The sequence below is a fragment of the Neopsephotus bourkii genome, unplaced genomic scaffold, assembly GCF_033783945.1.
Source record: "Neopsephotus bourkii isolate Nb327-2 ecotype Australia unplaced genomic scaffold, CSIRO-AGI_Nbou_v1 NB_1780, whole genome shotgun sequence".
NCBI classification, from domain to species: domain Eukaryota; kingdom Metazoa; phylum Chordata; class Aves; order Psittaciformes; family Psittacidae; genus Neopsephotus; species Neopsephotus bourkii.
Window position 1 is genome coordinate 5,416,294 of NW_026902254.1, and position 19,055 is coordinate 5,435,348.

At 35.5% G+C, this 19,055-nt stretch overlaps 1 protein-coding gene across 7 annotated transcripts in view; it reads left to right on the forward strand.

Annotated features, from left to right (window-relative positions):
* SLIT2 (slit guidance ligand 2) overlaps positions 1-19,055 on the forward strand; it is a 266,925-nt gene that overhangs the window by 158,218 nt on the left and 89,652 nt on the right. For all 7 annotated transcript variants that reach the window (XM_061379837.1, XM_061379839.1, XM_061379838.1 and 4 more), the window contains exons 6-9: positions 9,569-9,640; positions 13,483-13,554; positions 16,247-16,410; positions 18,754-18,892. In XM_061379837.1, coding sequence (XP_061235821.1) covers positions 9,569-9,640; positions 13,483-13,554; positions 16,247-16,410; positions 18,754-18,892 — 447 coding nt within the window. The remainder of the gene's footprint in view (positions 1-9,568; positions 9,641-13,482; positions 13,555-16,246; positions 16,411-18,753; positions 18,893-19,055) is intronic.

Here is a 19,055-nt window from a genome sequence, read left to right on the forward strand (position 1 = left end):
CAAATAATAGGATGAGAGGAAACAGCTTCAAGTTGTGCCAGAGGAGATTTAGACTGGATTTCAGGAAAAAATTCTTTACCAAATGGGGTTGTCAAGTACTGGAACAGGCTGCCCAGGGAAGTGGTTGAGTTACTATCCCTGGAAGTATTTAAAAGGGGTGTAGATGTGGCAGGCACTTCAGAACATGGTTTAGTGACGGACTCGGCAGTGCTAGGTTTATGGTTGTAAATGTAATGGTTTTAAAGGTCTTTTCCCACCTTAATGATTTGATAAAGGAATTTAGCATCTATTGGATAATAAAGCTAAGGTCCAGGAACGAAATATTTGTATATACTTTCAGAGAATACCCATAAACAGAACTTTAAGCTGAAAAAGGTGAGATTTAGATTAGATCTTAGGAAAAAATTCTTCACTATTAGTGGGTGGCGAGGCACTGGTCCATATTCTGCAGAGAAACTGTGGATGCCTGAACCCTGGCAGTGTTCAAGGCCATGTTGGATGGGGCTTTGAGCAAGCTGGCCTAGTAGAGGGTGTCTCTGCACATGGCAGGGGGGCTGGAACTAGATGATCATCAAGGTCCATTCCAGTCCAAACCATTATAGAATCATAAAATCATGGAATACTTAGGGTTGGAAAGGACCTTAAGATCATCAAGTTCCAACCCCCCTGCCATGGGCAGGGACACCTCACACTAAACCATATCACCCAAGGCTTCGTCCAACCTGGCCTTGAACGCTGCCAGGGATGGAGCATTCATAACTTTCCTGGGCAACCCATTCCAGTGCCTCACCACCCTAACAGTAAAGAATTTCCTCCTTATGTCCAATCTAAACTTCCCCAGTTTAAGTTTTAACCCGTTACCCCTTGCCCTGTCTCTACAGTCCCTAATAAAGAGTCCCTCCCCAGCATCCCTGTAGGCCCCCTTCAGACACTGGAAGGCTGCTATGAGGTCTCCATGCAGCCTTCTCTTCTCCAGGCTGAAGATCACCAACTTTCTCAGCCTATCTTCACAGGGGAGGTGCTTCACTCGCCTGATCATCCTCGTGGTCCTTCTCTGGACTTGTTCCAACAGTTCCATGTCCTTTTTATGTTGAGGACACCAGAACTGCACACAATACTCCAAGTGAGGTCTCATGAGAGCAGAGTAGAGGGGCAGGATTACCTCCTTTGACCTGCTGGTCACTCTCCTTTTGATGCGGCCCAGGATACGGTTGGCTTTCTGGGATGCGAGCGCACACTGAAGCTGGCTCATGTTCATTTTCTCATCAACCAGCACCCCCAAGTCCTTCTCCGCAGAGCTGCTCTGAATCTCTTCTTTGCCCAACCTGTAGCTGTGCCTGGGATTGCTCCGACCCAGGTGTAGGACCTTGCACTTGTCATGGTTAAATTTCATAAGGTTGGCATCAGCCCACCTCACAAGCATGTCTAGGTCCCTCTGGGTGGCATTTCTTCCCTCCAGCGTATCAACCGAACCGCACAGCTTGGTGTCATTGGCAAACCAGTTTGGTGCCATCGGCAAACTATTCTATGATTCTATGACCTAATTTTGGCATTTTTTCTATAACTGCCCAGTATTGAGCATAATGTTAAAGATGTTAACCAAAGTTACAGAAGAGATGGGTGTATGTACAAAGTCTAAAGAAGCCTATTTTAGAACATGCTGTAAATGCAAGGTTTGCTTTTTGTAACAACATTAATTACATCAATTTCAATGTAAATTGCGGAAACTCTTTTTTTAAATGCAATGACTGATAACCATACCATAGAGTAGCTCTAGTAAGGTAATTCAAAAGAAATTAAATCTCACAGACCTTCACCTGCTTACATATTTTATGTTACTGAATGGAGATTCACCATTCTCTCTCTCACTCCCCCTAAATATTTCTCCATTTGAATCAGGAGTTGGAATATTTTAGAAAATATTTTATTGTACGTTCTTCTAGTCTTTGCAGAGCAATGGGAATTAGATGGTAACTTGCATTATGTGAAGAAAATTGTTTCCTTTAAGGCTAATGATACCACTATGAACTTTTGATTTCCTGCTGATATGTTAGTTCTAGTGTCCTCTTGACATTTCTCAGAAGAATCTGTTTAGTTTTCAGAAAATGTGGCCATGATATTTTCTTTCTGAACATCTTCCTAATAACATCCACAGTATACGTTCTGTAGAAGATAAAAGCAAAATGGACAAGGCATTATGAAAATTGACCCCCTGGGCAACCTGCCACACCCTTATAGTAAAAAGAATATAAAAAAAGGCAAAAAAAAAAAAAAAGAAAAAAAAATCCAGCCTCACAAACCTACTTCATATATAATTGGAATTTCCTATTTTCCAGTTAATTTCTTGCTTTTCATCTTTTAGCTGAGAAGAGTCTGGCTTAGTAGATGCACTCCCTTTAATCAGTTGTAGGCAGAACAACTAACCCTAACCTAAACGGGATGCCCAGTATCTGATATTTTGGCAGTTTAAATGTAAGAAAAAAAAAAAACTAGTGGCTCTGTCTCGGAGTTTTGATTTTCCTTTTCAAGGACAGTGACTTGAAGAATAATCCACTTTTAGTGTAGCAGCTGATATGGGACTTGACAGAAATTAGGGTACAAATTCTGGAAAAAAAATGCTGAAAGTTGCTCTTAATTTGCTACTTTTTCAGGGAGAAAAATATGCACCAGGAAGTTAGGTTCTTCAGAGGACAGAGTGGCACCCACTTTTTTTTTTTAAAATAAATGGGAATTATCATATGAATTGGAAATTAAACACAGGGTTTTTAATATACATGTTAATGATGATTTTGTAGCCCTCCCTGGTGAAAGAAGTGCTCACTGGATGTGAAAGGTGTTTTAAATCTTTGCAACATAAGGAATTTTATTTGTATTTAAGAAAGTAAGAATATGCTTTAGGTGCCCAGATTATAAATTTGAACCTGTTGTGTTTTTTTTTTTTTTTAATCTGGTTACTAGGAGGAAAAATAACTGGGTTTAAATAGCAAACAAATATGAAGCACCACTGAAAATATAAGAGTGCTGTGCTCAGGTTTTGATAGGTAGATTTTGTTCCGTGGTCTGATGATTTTGATAAAATTATATTACATTTCCACTTGAAGTACACAAAGTTTTCTAAGATTACAACTTCCTCTTCCACTGTGTAATCCATATTTGGAAGAGGATGGAAAGGAATACACCAACATGGCCGAATTGTGATACTAAATATATACAACTGTCAAATGATACCAAAAATACTAAAGAACATTTTAATCATATCTCCCACAAGCATGTTTTTCCCTGTTTCTTTTGTCAATAGTCTAGCCTTAGTTTCATTTACTCTCCTCTTTGATGCCTTTGTGTTCATGTCAGGACACTGGACACTGTAGCTATCACCCCAAGGATAAAGGCTACAAGGCAGTGTAGTAGCTTCATGGATTAAATTGGCTAGGAAAATGGAGAATTAGCAAAGAGAGACAGACACCAGCACCCAATCTGAGTTTCCATTACACTAACCCTTGTTCAACACCTTGGTTAATATTACTTTTTGTTACCCTGATGCTTCTTTTAGGTTGATTGAGAAAGATTCATAACTGGAGATCTCACTAAAGGGTATTTTGTATTAATCTTTGTTGGTAATGATTGGCCTTTTTTTTTTTTTTTTTGTAAGTTCGATTTTATTAGCAGTCAAAAAAGAGATCTGCCGAAGATGTTCTAGCTGCTGATTTCTTCTCAGATCATGCACAAAATTTGTTGACAAATATGTCAGTGACCTTGTTGCCTTTGGGGGAAAAAAAGTTATTTTTAACTATTTAGATAAATAGCATTTCAATACTATTTTTAAAGCTGTTATATTAATTGAAGGTTACTTTCCTAAAATTTGGCCTGCTGAAAACACTTTGCTTTTTATGAACCAAATTGCTTGAAATGTTAAAGTAATTTATGTTTTTAAATTAAGAAGAGTATTTGGCTTTGAAGATGAGTTTCAAATCAGAAATCTGAATATGAATTGAGAGCTTCCTTGCAAGTCTTTTTTTTTGGCATTTAAACCAGTGAGGAGAAGTCTAAAGTAGATTAGGTCTAAAAAATCTGAAATAGGTGTTTATTTGAATGACAATAAATTTCAGGTGAATAAGTCGTAGGCAGCTGAATTTGATGTGGTTCCATCTGCTAAGTCAAGTGCCAACTCTCATGCAAAATTTTACATGGTATGTGAATTAAACCTCATGACAAATATGTCCTATGCTTTTACTAAGAAGAGTACCAAATATCACTGTGGTTTGTGCACTTCCCTGTAGATTCTTCCTGTATTATTACAAAGCAAATTGAGATACAGTATTTTTTTGAACTAAGATGTCAAGTACTGAGAATAATGCAAAGAACTTTTGAGGATTTGAATTTTAAAGAAAAGAAGAAAAATTTTTTATCTTTCTCTTCACTGTTGAAGTTTCATAGAAGAGCTAGTTGGATTCTCAGGAGCCTTCAGGCCCTTTTGTATCTACATTATTTTGGAAAGCGAGACTGCCTTTGTTTCACTAAACAGGGAGACATAATGATATCATAGCAATTTGCAGAGAGGTTGGTTGGTATGCAGAGTAACAAGGTAGAAATGGTTCTACAGAAAAAGATTTTCTAATTAATATTTAAATAAACTACTCTAACACAACATATGAAGACAGGGTGAGAAAGTTGGGGCTGTTCAGCCTGGAGAAGAAAAGGCTGCTTGGAGATCTCATCACAGCCTTTCAGTACATGAAGGGGGCCTATAAGGATGCTGGGCAGGGACTCTTCATTAGGGACTGTAGTGATAGGACAAGGGGTAATGGGTTAAAACTTAAACAGGGGAAGTTTAGATTGGATGTAAGGAGGAAGTTCTTTACTGTAAAGGTGGTGAGGCACTGGAATGGGTTTCCCAGGGAAGCTGTGAATGTTCCATCCCTGGCAGTGTTCAAGGCCAGGTTGGAGAGAGGCTTGGGTGCCATGGTTTAGTGTGAGGTATCCTGTCCAATACAGGGAGGTTGGAACTTGATGATCTTAAGGTCCTTTCCAACCCTAACTATTCTATGATTCTGTGATTTTTGGGCTTAATATGGCTTCCATACTGAAACAGGAATGTATTTGCTTCTTGGACTTGATACTGTTTGGCATCTCATTGCTAAATTGCATTATTTCTGGGAAGTCATACTGATGTGATAGTATCTTTGCATTTTATAACTTACAGATTGTTCTTTCTGTGTTCATCCTCCTTTTCATGGCATTCCTCTGCTTTATTTTGACCTTTTTTTTTTTTTTTTGTTTTTGTATTCTGCCACTGGAAGACCCTTGTGGGTTTAGCCAAGTAGTGTGCTAGATGATTTTGAGAATGTGAAGCAATTGCACCATACATATGTTCTCTTTTTTCTTGTGGTTTAATTAGCAAGTGCGCCTTACTTAGAAGATTTGCAAGTCTTGTTTTTTAATTTTGGGATAAAAGGAGGTTAATAATTTGCTGTACTATATATATTAGAAAAAAAAATATTATTCAAAATCTTTTGCAAGGAAAATTTAGTGAAGAACAGGATGAGCTATACTGGCAAAATAAACAGCAAGTATAGAAAAAGCACTTGAGTTCCAAATGAAAGCCTAATCGCACTAAATAGTAATAGTCATGGAAACCAAGCAGTTCTCTGAAGTTCAATAGAAACTTAAAGTAAATTATGTGATTTTGATACACCTTTCTCTTCTAATGCTTCTGAAATTACTGATTCCTCTTGAAACTGAGAAATAGGAAACATAACTCAGTTCTGTTGTGAAAAATACAAGATAAAAGCGAGTTTCCAAAAATTGTAATGTAGTGATAAATATTGTGAACCTTTTTTCTTTTCCAATGGAAAAAATTGTAATGATATGAAATCCAGTGTACAGTGTAAAACTAGAAAGAGTATACAGTGTAAAACTAGAAATATTTTCTAAATGTTTTACTGGGGAGGAAGTTACCATAGGGATCTAGAAAGGCTTCTGACTCTTTCTGATGTCTTCTTAAACAATGTTTAGCATTAAGTTGCTACACAAGAATATCTGAACAATGGAGAAGGTGTAAAGCTGCACGGTAACTCTCTTGCATGGGACCACAAAGTGTCCTCAAGCCATGAAGAGCAGGAGAGTGAAACAGACAGATTGACTGAAATAGTCCCAACTTTTAACACAGCCTGTAGGAATGAGTAAAAGTTTCTTTGTCAGAGTCAGATAGCAGGTTTTTTTCTGTATGAGGTAGTAGTTTTCAAATGTACGCAACATCTTTTGTTAGCCACTAAATACTCTTCTTGTGGGATAACAAGGTTTATTTTTAAATATTTATTTATCATTATCTGGTAGACAACATATGCTAAAAGGGAAGAAAATAGAAGTTAGCAACATGTTTCTACAGTGTATCACCAATAAATACATAAACATTTTAAAGCAGACTTTTCTGTTAGTTTAATGCTTTTTATTTAGTTCTTACTAGTTCTTATGGCTGAACTCACAGAAATGTTAATATTTGAAATAGCTGTAGATTAGTCAGTATATGAAATACCCAGGTAATGTTGCAGATACGGGTGCAAAACCTAACTAATTCTCTGAAGCAATGGAAAGATTCTGAATGTTGCAGCTGTTGCTTGGTATTTTATGAGATTCATGGGAATGTCACTGCTGAAGGTAATCAGCCGCTTTGTGAAAGGGAGGGCCAGGAAAGAACAGTGACTTTTCCAAAAGATGGAGGGACCCCACACAGAAAAGACCCAAGACAGAGATGGGGCAGGAGGGAAGGTGATGAAGAGAGACCTGGAGAGGGGAATGACGAGCATGCGCCAGAGTTGCTAGTCCATTGCTGGTCAGCTTCTGTTCTCAGGGTGTTTTAGTACTTTGAAAAGAAGAAAAGAATTCTTAGGGGGAAAAAAAGCTTTCTAAAATTGAGTTAGGATTATTGATATGCTCAATGATTTAGTGGTGGGAAAAGTTTCATTATATTATTGTAAAATTTTATATGTGGTTTTGAAAGTCATGAATTTATGCAAAACACAAATTATAAAAAATAAAGTTATAGTAGTATATGCTTTTTTTTTGTCTAGTATTCTTGCTTATGCCGTAAGTCATAGCACTCACACAACTTGCTGTCAGGAACTTGCTATCTGCTCCAAAAATTTCAGTCTGCTTCAGCATTAGAGGGTGATCATAAGCTAATGATACACTCTTTTTGAAATATTGTCTAACTTTTTTATATATGCAGTGGATATCTTTACATAAATACCATAAATTGCTATTCAGCCATGCATATGGTCTTCAAAGTTGTGTACCTTTCATAGCTTCAAAATGAAGAACATGCCAGTTGTTCTTCATGGCATGCGTGTAATGGTTTTATATTATGGTCATAATCGATGGAAGATCATCTAAAACATAAAGACAGTGGTATCTTTCAAAGATAACAATTTATAAAATTAGGAAATACTTATCCTGTTCCACCTGCAAATTTCCCTTCTCCCAAAATGAAACAAATTAATTAGTTCAGTGCAAATAAAGTAATTTCTCTGGTAAGAAGATTTAAATGAAAGCAACTCACCCTTCACTAAGGTAGCGGTCCTGGAAGGTCACTGAAGGAAGAAGTCCAAAAGTTTTTAAGTGCACTACAACTGCTGCCAGTCTAGTGGAAAAGATCTGCCTTTCAGTTTGTGTAGGACAAAATTTGCTCAAGTGCTTTCTCTACTGTTAAAAGATTTTCCTTTGTGTATATAATATAGATGATTTAGAGGAAGCTGTGTCAGCACTGATTTATACATTGACAGCTAAGGATAATAAGATATGGGCAAACATACAGCTCACCCTTTTACAGATTAACCTGCAGACTGCATTAGGCAAATTTGATGGCATTAGAAGATATCTCCAATTTGTCTGGAAACAATTTCTCTTTGTATTGTGTCAAAGCTAGCATTTCATGCCATTGTACTAATTTAAATAAGTTTGATAAATTGTTCAAGAGGTTAGAGAATTGTACTATCTATATATTTTACCTCTTTAAAATAAAAAAGCTATTAACTTAATTGTTAAATGAAATTCATTAGTAAAAATTGAAGGAGCCTGAGACTGTAGGCTTATATTATTATATTATATTCCAACACTGAAACACTTGTGCCATAACATTGCACCAAAATGATTAAAGATCATATCCAGGAAATGATAGTTTGCATTTAGCTTTCAGTACACAGAAACACAGACACTGTTACAATTAGGACAATATTTTATTCCTGTGTAGTATTAATTCAGATGAGAAATATGGGTGAAACTACAACTTTATAGAAGGTGGTATATTGCATTTGACAGTGGGTGTGATGATTTATTACTAAAGTAAAATGTTATCATAGATTCAGAAGACTCGCATAAACTGCCTTAGTAAAAGCCTCATTAGCACTGCTAGCTAATATATAATTGAAGACCGAAGGAAAGAGTTCATTTGTATTTTGTTCATTTTCTTAATATTGTTCATATACATTTACTCGTATATTTTTCTGACAGACAAGTTACAGACTTGGAGAAGATCTTCTGCTTGTTTAAAGTGAGGTTGTATCATCTTTGCTTTCCAAGTCATGCCCTGAAATGTGTAAGATGTGTGACAGTAAAAGCAAAAAGCTTTTAGCAGCAGAGAAACTTGGATTTTATATTTGCATAGTAGTTAATTACAGCAGACTTTTTAAATTGGATAATATGTACTGTATTAATGTTTTGAATTGAAAAGGTAATAATATTCTTCAGAGAAATTAATGTAAATTTTTCATAACTTGATACTTAAAGATTAATAATGTATGGGATGGATTGCTGAGTTTTATATCCAGAATTCAAGTGCTTCATTACAACATCCTACCTGCGTATAATGACAGAGAACAAAAAGTATGTAGAAAAACACATACAGAAGTTTATGGCAGAAACACTAGTTTCATTTGGGGCGGAATTGTAGGATATAAGTAATCAATTATGATGACACCTTGGACACTGTTATTTCTCAATATAGAAAATATTCTAGAAGGTAATTCTCCTAAATTCCCATCCAAACCCCCCTGCACCTCCCACCTGGTCCTGGCGCACACACACACACGCAGAACCCTAAAACTGATGTCTCTCGCAGGTCCCTGCCGCGGCAGGCTGAATTAACATGCAGCTGGGCTGCTCTGATAAATGGATTCTGTTAGGTCACCAAGGGGATGTGTGTGACATTAAGTGATTTACCATCCTTTACCTTAATGAAATTGTTTCAGCAAGATGACGCTGAGAGCTTCTAATGGATAGCTTTTCTTGATGTAATGAAATTGCATTCCTTTGGCATTTAATATAAGGTGCAATTATTATTTACTGGAGCTTTCCCAGCACGGCTGTTTTGCGCAGACAGTTCAGAACAAAAAGGGATTTCTGTGGCAGCATCCAGGCCAGCATGCTGTGTGACAGTCTCAAGCGTACGATCGTATTTGCGAGTGCGTTTCAGCGAGTGTGGCCTAGCTCTGCTGGCACTTCAGGAGGCTTTCTGTGCACTGAATACTGCCAACGCTCATCTCCCTTACAAATACCTTCCTAATCTATTTAACAGGCAACTGGATTACAACCAGATCAGCTGTATTGAAGATGGGGCATTCAGGGCTCTGCGTGACCTGGAAGTGCTGTAAGTATTCGTTGTATATCTTACTTGTAGCAAGAGCTCAGTATCTGGGGATTACTAATGTAAAAGCTTATCTATGAGCTGCAGCCTGATGTCAGGATGGTCTAGTGAAAAGATGTCTTAAAATAATCCACTGCAATGTTCTATAAAATAGTAAAAAAATGTGAAGAGGTAGAGATGCTTCTTTACTCTGTAAGACCACCATTAAACACAGTTAAAACCAAACAAAATTAAAAAGCAGATGGCAGATACTGTGAGAAAATAATATATTTCCTTTTAAAATGGGCGGCAGTATTAATGAATCCAATTAAATTTGTAAATTATCCAACACTGTTGAATTGATGAGCTTTTTCACGATTGCCTTTGTTGTATACTATGACACCTATTTGATCTTTCAGACTCTGTTGAAGGAACAATATGCTTCATATTTGACAATCTGGATGTTTTCAAATAGATAGTTTTCTGTCAAACAGTGTTATGTGTTGTTTTGCGTGTCCACATTAACTGCTTTTTTAATGCTTTAAATGTGTATAAATGTTTAGATGTATAGAAAAATACAATGTTTATGTCACTGAAGGTTAGTACTACAATACTCTTTTGCATACTTTTCCTCACCGTCTCAAAGTAGCCATCAGTGAGGTTAAAGGTAGCAAAATTATCATCAGTGACCCCAGACCTGAAAATAGTTATTGTAATGAGCAGATTCTTTGAGAACTGAGGCACCGGCCACATTCCTGAAATACTTGCAGTGTCAGTCACATTTTTTCTGGGCTTTCTACATTAAGAGAAGTGAAAGACCTTGTGTATCACTGGGTTACTTCATGTTTGAATCACAGTTGGTAAATCACAACTTGAAGGGGGGAAGGGTTCTTGTATATGTTTTTGTGGTTTGGTTTGGTTTTTTTTAAGATTCTGAGTTAAAGGAGGTTCTCTGGCAGTAGATAGTGTCTGTATGTCCATGAAATTATTGAATATGTGAGCTGCTGGTGCTAAAAGTTTTTATTATTAAGCAATAGTTGGTCTTACTTATGAGTGAATGCATCTGGCAGCTAAATTTGATGTCTTTGGTTTTTTTTTCTCTTTTTTTTTTTTTATATCATAGAATAACAAGGCTGTTCTTAGCTTTCTGGTATGAAGCCATGTAAAATTTAGTGATGATTTAATATTACATCAAATAGTGAAGTTGGTGAAGTGTTGGTTTTCTGTCAGTAAACCTGATGTTCTGTGAGATTTTATCTTTGGAACTCATGTATGTGACAGAATAACTTTTCCAGTGATGGTTTAATCTGGTTATTATGAATTTTAATAAAAGTCTTTACAAATGAAAGTGTTAAATATATATTTAAAAAACACCATATTTTAATGGTTTTTAGTGTTCTAAAATGGTCATCCTAGCCAGTTGAAGTCAGTGGTAAAATTTTCACATCTGTTTCATTGGATGCAAAAAAGGGAAAAACCTGTTAAAATAATAGGGTACTGAAAAAGTAGGTAGTTAGAATTGTATGAATAAATATGCATAGAACATCAGCATTGTTCAGCTATACAACTAAATGTACACCATATTGAATTATGCAATAAATATTATTTAAAAAATACATAGATATTTTGAACAGTATTGAAGATTTTGTGTCTAATTCAGTTTTGTTTCCCATTTGGTTTAAAGTATAAAAGGTATGTAAATCAGACCATACTGTATATGCACTGAGTAGGAAATGCGATCACATCTTTTGTTTTCATTTAATTATTCTATCTAAGCACAGAATATGTATATTATTTCAAAATACAAGCACAGGATAAAGCTTTTATGTAGGTTGTAAACCTGTGTAGTGACAGTTTGAGTTGTTTAGCAAAGTAAAAAGGTCTTATATATCGGTTAAATAATTGCAGAATCTTAGTTCTGTTAGTGTTAAAGATACAAAATCAACCTGAAATCTGGACAGTTCTGAAAGAAGAAAGCAATTACAGGTATAACCCTTCCTGTGAGTTTCTGCGATCATTTTTCCTTTTCCTCTTTCTTTTAGTTGTTAAGAGAAAATCAGCTTTGTGGGGAAACAGACTATGGGAAAATATGTAGTACTGTCAATATCAAAAAGCAATTATGTATCTAAGAAATAAAATTTCTTTCCGGCACCCCACTCTATTACCTACATGTGTAACGTGTAGTAGAAATATTGAGCCAACTTTTAAAAATTGCATCTCTGTAATGAAATCAAGTGTTTTCATCATTAGATATGGTTATGAAAATTATTTAATTCCTTATGTATTCCTTTTGTCTACTTCTAATAGTTTTCTGTACACTTGCAAATATATATTCATAGTTTGTGTATGCAGTGTAGCAAGGCAAACAACAAACATCTGAAATTGAAAATTAAAACATTTGTAGATATACCTTCTTTGAACAGCTAACTGCTTTGGAAATGCATACTGATTTCCATTCCCTTCATTGAAAGGATACAATTTTAAAACATTTGCAGAAGTTATGCAGGAAGAACTATGGGAGCTGTCACTTACCATTTGGACATTGTAAGAAAATTATCAAGAAACTGTAAGAAAATCCTGCCAAGATTTTCTCATAGTTGTTTGTTCATTAAGACACACTTTGTGGGTATACCCACTTGGCTGGTTTTTGTTTCACTTTTATTATGTTTTGAAAAAGGGTATAATTCACCTTTTTTTTTTTTTTCCTTTTTTAGTTATTCTCCTCTTTGTTTATAAAGCCCTGAGAGCACATAAGGGAGAATGAGTAGGACACAAAGGTAAAACACAGCACATTGCACCAGTAATTAATTGCTTGATTAATGTGGAGGTGTATAGCCTGATCCTGTTCGGGGTGCTGTGAATTTACCTTTCTGTGTACTTAAAAATTTACTCAAATTGAACAGAAATTACACTTTGTAGGTTTTGGGGTATTTTTTTTAAGAAATAAATAAAAAAAAAGAAAAAAGTAAAACAGTTCTTGTTTCAAAAGGGGAAAAAAGGTATGGTCAGTGGGAATTATTAGTGCCATAGTTATGTGTTTGAAATCCCAGAGCACATTCTCCATTCTGTTCAAATGAGTAACCTCTAAGTCAAAACAGTAAATTGTTTGTTTCCTTGTTCCGGAGTCAAGCGTGTGTGCATTTTATTTGCAGCATAAATAGAGTATTTAACTACAGTATCATTCCTAAAGTTTCATTATCTTTACATTTTATACTTACCAAGTGTGATCGGTCTGTGCTAGCTAGCGATTGGCTAAGATTTGTTCCTAGTTTTTGTCTCCAGTTCAGGCACCTTGCCTAAAATTCAAATTATTAGTTTGCTAAAGTATTGAAATCCCCAATTCCTTTCACTGTATAGCAGAAACCCCTCTTTGATCCAACACTGGATTATCTATAGCAACTCTGTTCCATGTAAAACCTAATTGCAGCCCAGAGTTAATCTTTTTCCTAAAATTCTTGAAAATGCAGGCTTTCACTTTGTCTTCTGTCAAAGAAATACAGGTTTTGAAAAAATAGAAAGAGAAGCCAGAGTCCTAGAATCAAGGCAGTTTCTCCAAGAACTCTATTTTTTACATTATGATGACAAGCTTTGTTTAAATGTCATAAATGCTCTCAACACTGGTGGAAGCTCTGTTTGAGTGAATCATAGGTTACTGGGAGCTCAAATTACTTAATATTATTAATGGAATGATCAAACCGTAGTGTTTTACTAGAGATTGAACAGGGAGGAAAAGTATATCTGAAAACATGAGTTTTTTCCTGATATTCATCCCTAAGAACAGTTCACCATGATCTTCATTTGCTATGTCTTTTTTAAAAGTGTAGTAAACGTGACATAACTGTAACGTGCTTCTTCTTGACTTTCAGAACTCTCAACAATAACAACATTACTCGACTATCCGTGGCAAGTTTCAACCATATGCCCAAACTCAGAACATTGTAAGTAGCCCCACTGAAACTGGCTGGTATTTTTATCACTCTATTGTTTTTACCTCTTATCAAGTTTTGTCAGTGGTCTATAAATACATATACAGGCATAGAAAGTATAATCTCAAAAAAATATCAGAGAATCATAAAGATGGTGAGCATGAAGTCTGTGTGTGCATATATGGCAGCTAATTCTGAAAGGTAAAGCTAACAACTGACTGCAAGGCTGATACTCGAGGCTCAGCAGATAAAGAAGTAGTTTTATCCTTTTCCATCTCCTTTTTTTTAGGTTGTAGGATGAGTAAATCTATGAAAATGGTTTCATGGCCTTTTCCCAGCTGGGTTTTCCTTAGTGCTATATTCAGTCACAGAAAAGCTCACCTTCTAAGAACAAACATGAGGGCAGTGGGATTTGCTTTTATATGCTACAGCTGTATAGAGAAAGAAATTGATGTTTTTTGAAAGTCAAAGATTTGTTTTACTTTGAGCTATTGAATGGGTCACATTTCATTTAGGAACATGGAAGAATCTTTGATTGTCTGTCAGATGTGATAAATGGGAAATCTTTATGCTTTTATTACTGTACTGCTAGCAGACCTAATTAAACTAAGCAGTCTTTGTAACATAAAATTATAGCATCAACCGGTAGTGCTATTATAATTAAAGTTGTGTCAGCATTTACAATAAGGTCCCCATTTTTAGAGGTTATGACTTTCACTGAAGACTTCAGGACTCTAAAACAAATCACACTGAAAAGAGTGGATATGCAAGTGACAGTTTGCAGTTATTTCTTTTGTATGTTTATACTGAACTAAAAAAAAATGTATATTATCTTGAGTGTCAAAACCAGAATATACCAAGGTTTAGTCCTGAGACTCTCTTTCAAACAGATTTTCCACTGAAGCTGGAATCAAAAACGAATGGGATGTTTCTAGCAGAGTTCAAGAGAAGCTCTTGCTATTAAAGAACTCCTTTTACAAAGAGCTTGTCCCTTTCCTTTCACACATGTTGGGCTGCAAAACTGTTTTGAAATCAGTAGGGCTATTCGTTCAAGATAACATACCTTTTGTAACTGAAGAAACTTCATGCAGGTGAACATTTCTGTTGATTTTGTAACAGAATTGTAACTATTCTTGCTTGGATAAATACAAGAGTACTTAAATACTGCTCACCGTGGGCTTTTGCTGGCCTCAGTTATAGTTTGATAATAGAATTTAATTCTATTCTTTCAGGTTTGGGAGTTGAAAACATGAATGTCTGTACCTCTTTCAAACGTTCAAATAGTTTCTATTCTGAACTACAAAGCACAGTGAATCAAATTAGCAACATTTACCCTTTTTTGGTGGGATAGTTCATATTTTGAAAATTTATTTTGGAAACAAAAGAAAATGGACTTACAGAGTCCTAGATTATAGCTGCAGCATCCTATTTGCAGTCAGAATATACTTGTATAATGGTATTGATTTCAGCAGCATTAGTTCTAATTTGCAATGGTGTTCTTGCCTACAGCTGGCCACAGATTGTACTGAATGAGTGTGCTATATTGTGAGCTATATTTACAAAGCACCCACCCAAGAGTTGGTACAGGAAAATACATTGCCTTCAATTTCTTTAATTTTCTAGTTTGGGGGGGGTGAGTTATTAAAATAATCTTTTTACGTTGGTTACACATTTCATGTTGCTTTAGAGGTTTAATTTTTTAATGGATTAATCACACCCCCTTGTCTAAATTCTGGTTTTCTGGCACTTGCTTTCCAGTTATATAGTTAGGATTGAGTACATCAGCTAAAGAGGACCAAAATGTCATTACTCAGTTACAGATGATTCTGAGTAAGGATTTGATTTATAGCTGTGGACATACTTTTCTGTAGTTTGAGAAAATGTAAGAGCCAGGGAAAAGTAATTTGCCTAATTCAGTGAATACATTTCTCTGATATTTTATCAATGGCAAAGTGCTTTTTGCAACTTGGCAAGGAGCCATGGTCTTGCATTGGACCCTGCCAACAGAGAGGCGACTTACTTAATTTCATTGCTTGCTGCCATTTGGTCTTTTAATTTCAGGCATTGCTTAGAACATAGGTCGCTAGGAGCCAAAAGCAGCTAATCCCCTTTTCTGTAATTAAACAAAAAGAGAGGAAATCAGAAAGGGATGTGAAAGAAGGTAGTTTATATTGAGTTATTACTCTGTCTTGTTCAGCAGAAAATGACCTGTTAAAGGGATTTTGTAGGCTGTTTCTATAGAGAACTATAATGGCCAGACTTACAGATCTATCTAATTGGAAACCAAATCTTTTATTAACTATTTTTTCTGACAGTATATTATCACTATAGGGCAATTTACTTGAGACATTTTTGTGTTATTCATTATTTGGACTACAGTCCCACAGCACTTTTCAAGCTCTTGTGTATTTACTTCTTTCTTTTAGACAAGAGAAAAGAAACTGCAGATAGATGTCTTTATTAGGTAGCCTTCTTTTTTCTTGCAATTAATTAGACCACAAATAAAAAGTAATTTTGTTTTATTTGTTAGTTTTATTTATTATCATTTAATGCTCAATGAGAGACATGAAAAATTGCTTCATCATGGCAACTTTTATCAATACTTTGGTATAGTTGCTTGCTGAAGGGTGGGGCTGGGCAAGTTGGTTGTTTTTCTGTTTGTTCTCTCTAATTTAAATGTATTTCCATGTTTTCTTCCGTGCAGTCGTCTTCATTCCAACAACCTCTACTGTGATTGCCACCTCGCCTGGCTGTCCGACTGGCTGCGGCAGAGGCCACGGGTTGGCCTCTACACCCAGTGCATGGGACCGTCCCACCTCCGGGGACACAATGTAGCTGAGGTCCAAAAACGGGAGTTTGTCTGCAGTGGTAAGGGAAACAGATGTGCATAGTAATCCAAGCATTAATGTTTATTGAAAAATAAGCTAACCAGTTTTATCACCATTTGTATCTTGTGTAGGTGTACTTCTGGCCTTAGAAATTTAGTGTAAATGCTGCATTCAAACAGATTACATAGCTTCCTAGAAGTATAATCATGGGGGAGAGACGAAGAATATGAAATAAAAGGTTCACTGGCTGAGAACATAAGGCCTTTAGTAATAAGGAATTATTCTTTTTCAACTTTACAAGTTGTTGCATCTTCTTCTTGCTATTTTCTGCAGTTTGAATGATATTCTGAATCCCCAAGTTACTTTCTGAATGTTATTGGTATGCTTTAGTGCATCAGGTTATTTTCTGAGATGAGATAATGAAATGACTAACAGTTCATTACTAATCACATTTTCTCTATTCAATTTTTTTCCTTTGTTCATATCTTCTAGATGAGGAAGAAGGCAAGTTTTTCTTTCTTATACAAATATTTTTAGATTCAGATTGAAAAATTTTCTGTAAACTCTGTCTACTGTTTCAAGTTTTCTCAAAAATATTAGAAAATAGCTGGAATATGGCTTGTCAGTGATTCAACAGGTTGTTTCTTCTAGTTGATTTTCTGCAGACTCCCAGAAGCCTATTGCCAAATATTCAAAAATTTGCACAGATCTATGTTTTTAAAATAGTTTTACAGAGAGCACAATGTTTTGTCTTTAAACAACCCCTGACAGTGTAAGGCACTGCCATCATCACATGACAAATGCTAACACTATTCTTACCGTTAATTCTGCCTTTATGTACACTTAAAAGGGCTCCTAACAGGATCACTTCATGTCTTTTACTTGTAAGTGCGGAGCCTAAGTGTCAAGAACAGTTTTATAACTTGTTCACTATAATGCTGATTTTTAGGAAGGGGGTAACCATGTTTTCTCTGTGGATTTTTGTTTAATAAAGGCAGGTGAAATGTTTCCTGCCTGTTAGTATAAAAAAAGTAGTATGTGTCATTAATTTTGGCAGCTGTTTGTATTTTGTAGCACATACATAAATGTGAAATCAAATTATTATACTGTAACCTACAATCTCATAGAATCAGTTTGAGTTGGAAGGGACCTTAAAGATCATCTAGTTCCAACCCCCCTGCCATAGGCAGGGACACTTTCCACTAGACCAGGTTGCTCAAAGCCCCATCTAGCCTGGCCTTAAAAGACTAAACTTTTCAGTAATTTAAAACTTGAGAAGTTGCTATTTGAAGTTGTAAGTAGGAACAGCAGTGGCTGCAACTTACATTATCAATGTACCCTTGCTATATTTATATGTGACATTAAATACAATGAGAAAGATCTTAGATTCAGTTGTGGTTACATAGTCACAAAGGGTTTTTTTCCCCTCAGAATTTCAAAACAATCTCTAGCTGTTTTACCTTAATAAAAAAAGAAAAAGAGGGTTTCATGCCTTTTTCGTCCCTTTGTGCCTTTCTGTATCATTTCAAAATAAGGACTCTGTATCATTAAATCAATACAAGAATGGGTGCATTAATATATTATAAAATGTGGAATCTATTTACTTTCAAGAAGAGATAGTAATTTGTTTACTTTCTAAAACCTTCACAAGTATGAAATTATTATATTTGAATGCTATTATAAATGCTGAGTTTGACATATAGCACAAGAACTTGGGGGGGGGGGGGGGGAAGTTGTGTGGATTTAGCCACCTGAGTTAGTAAGAATGGTAAATTGTGGGAGGAAGAAATCTGCTGAGCCAACACACAGTATGAACTGGGAAGTCAAAGCTTTTGTTTAATTTTGTGTCAATGAATGAAAATGTCTTAACTCCAAAATTGTGAGTGATATGTAACTCAAGAACTATACTCAAATAAGTATTTGCTAAATAAAACATAACTAACATTTTTTAAACGTTTTTTTTGTAGCAAAGTTCATTCATTTCTGTTGGCATGCATTTTTAATAGTACATGAAATTTTAAAAACTAAATAAATCATTAATTAGTTTTAAAAACACAGAATAAATAAAAAATACATGACAAATGGATCATAGTTAGCCTTTAACAAGATGATTTTGAATGGAAGTTGTAAAAGAAGTAATGATGTGATGAAAGCCCGGTAGTTGAGTCTTTGTGTTTTATCTCTCAGTATTGTATCAGCATGTTGCTATCAAATGGGTATTTAAATTAATGCAATTCAAAAATATTGATATGCTACAATGTTTGTTCTAGAAGTTCTGACTTAATTTTTTCGAAGAAGTATAAAATGTGATGTTTTACTATTGAGGTAAACTGAAATACTGACAGTATTATGCAATTTTAAGAGAAATTCTTTTGCTTTGCAGGTCACCAGTCCTTCATGGCTCCATCCTGCAGTGTCTTGCATTGCCCTGCTGCATGCACCTGTAGTAACAACATTGTGGACTGTCGTGGGAAAGGCCTTACTGAGATTCCCACAAACCTTCCAGAAACCATTACTGAAATGTGCGTAATCTGACTTTTTTTGGATGAACTTGCAGAAATCAGGTTTTTCTATGTATCCCTTTTTGTTATCTATATAAATTAATGCATTCTGTAAGGTAAAAATTTTGCAATACACATCCAAATTCAGATATCAAAGGAATATGCAGGTATATGAAAATATTTA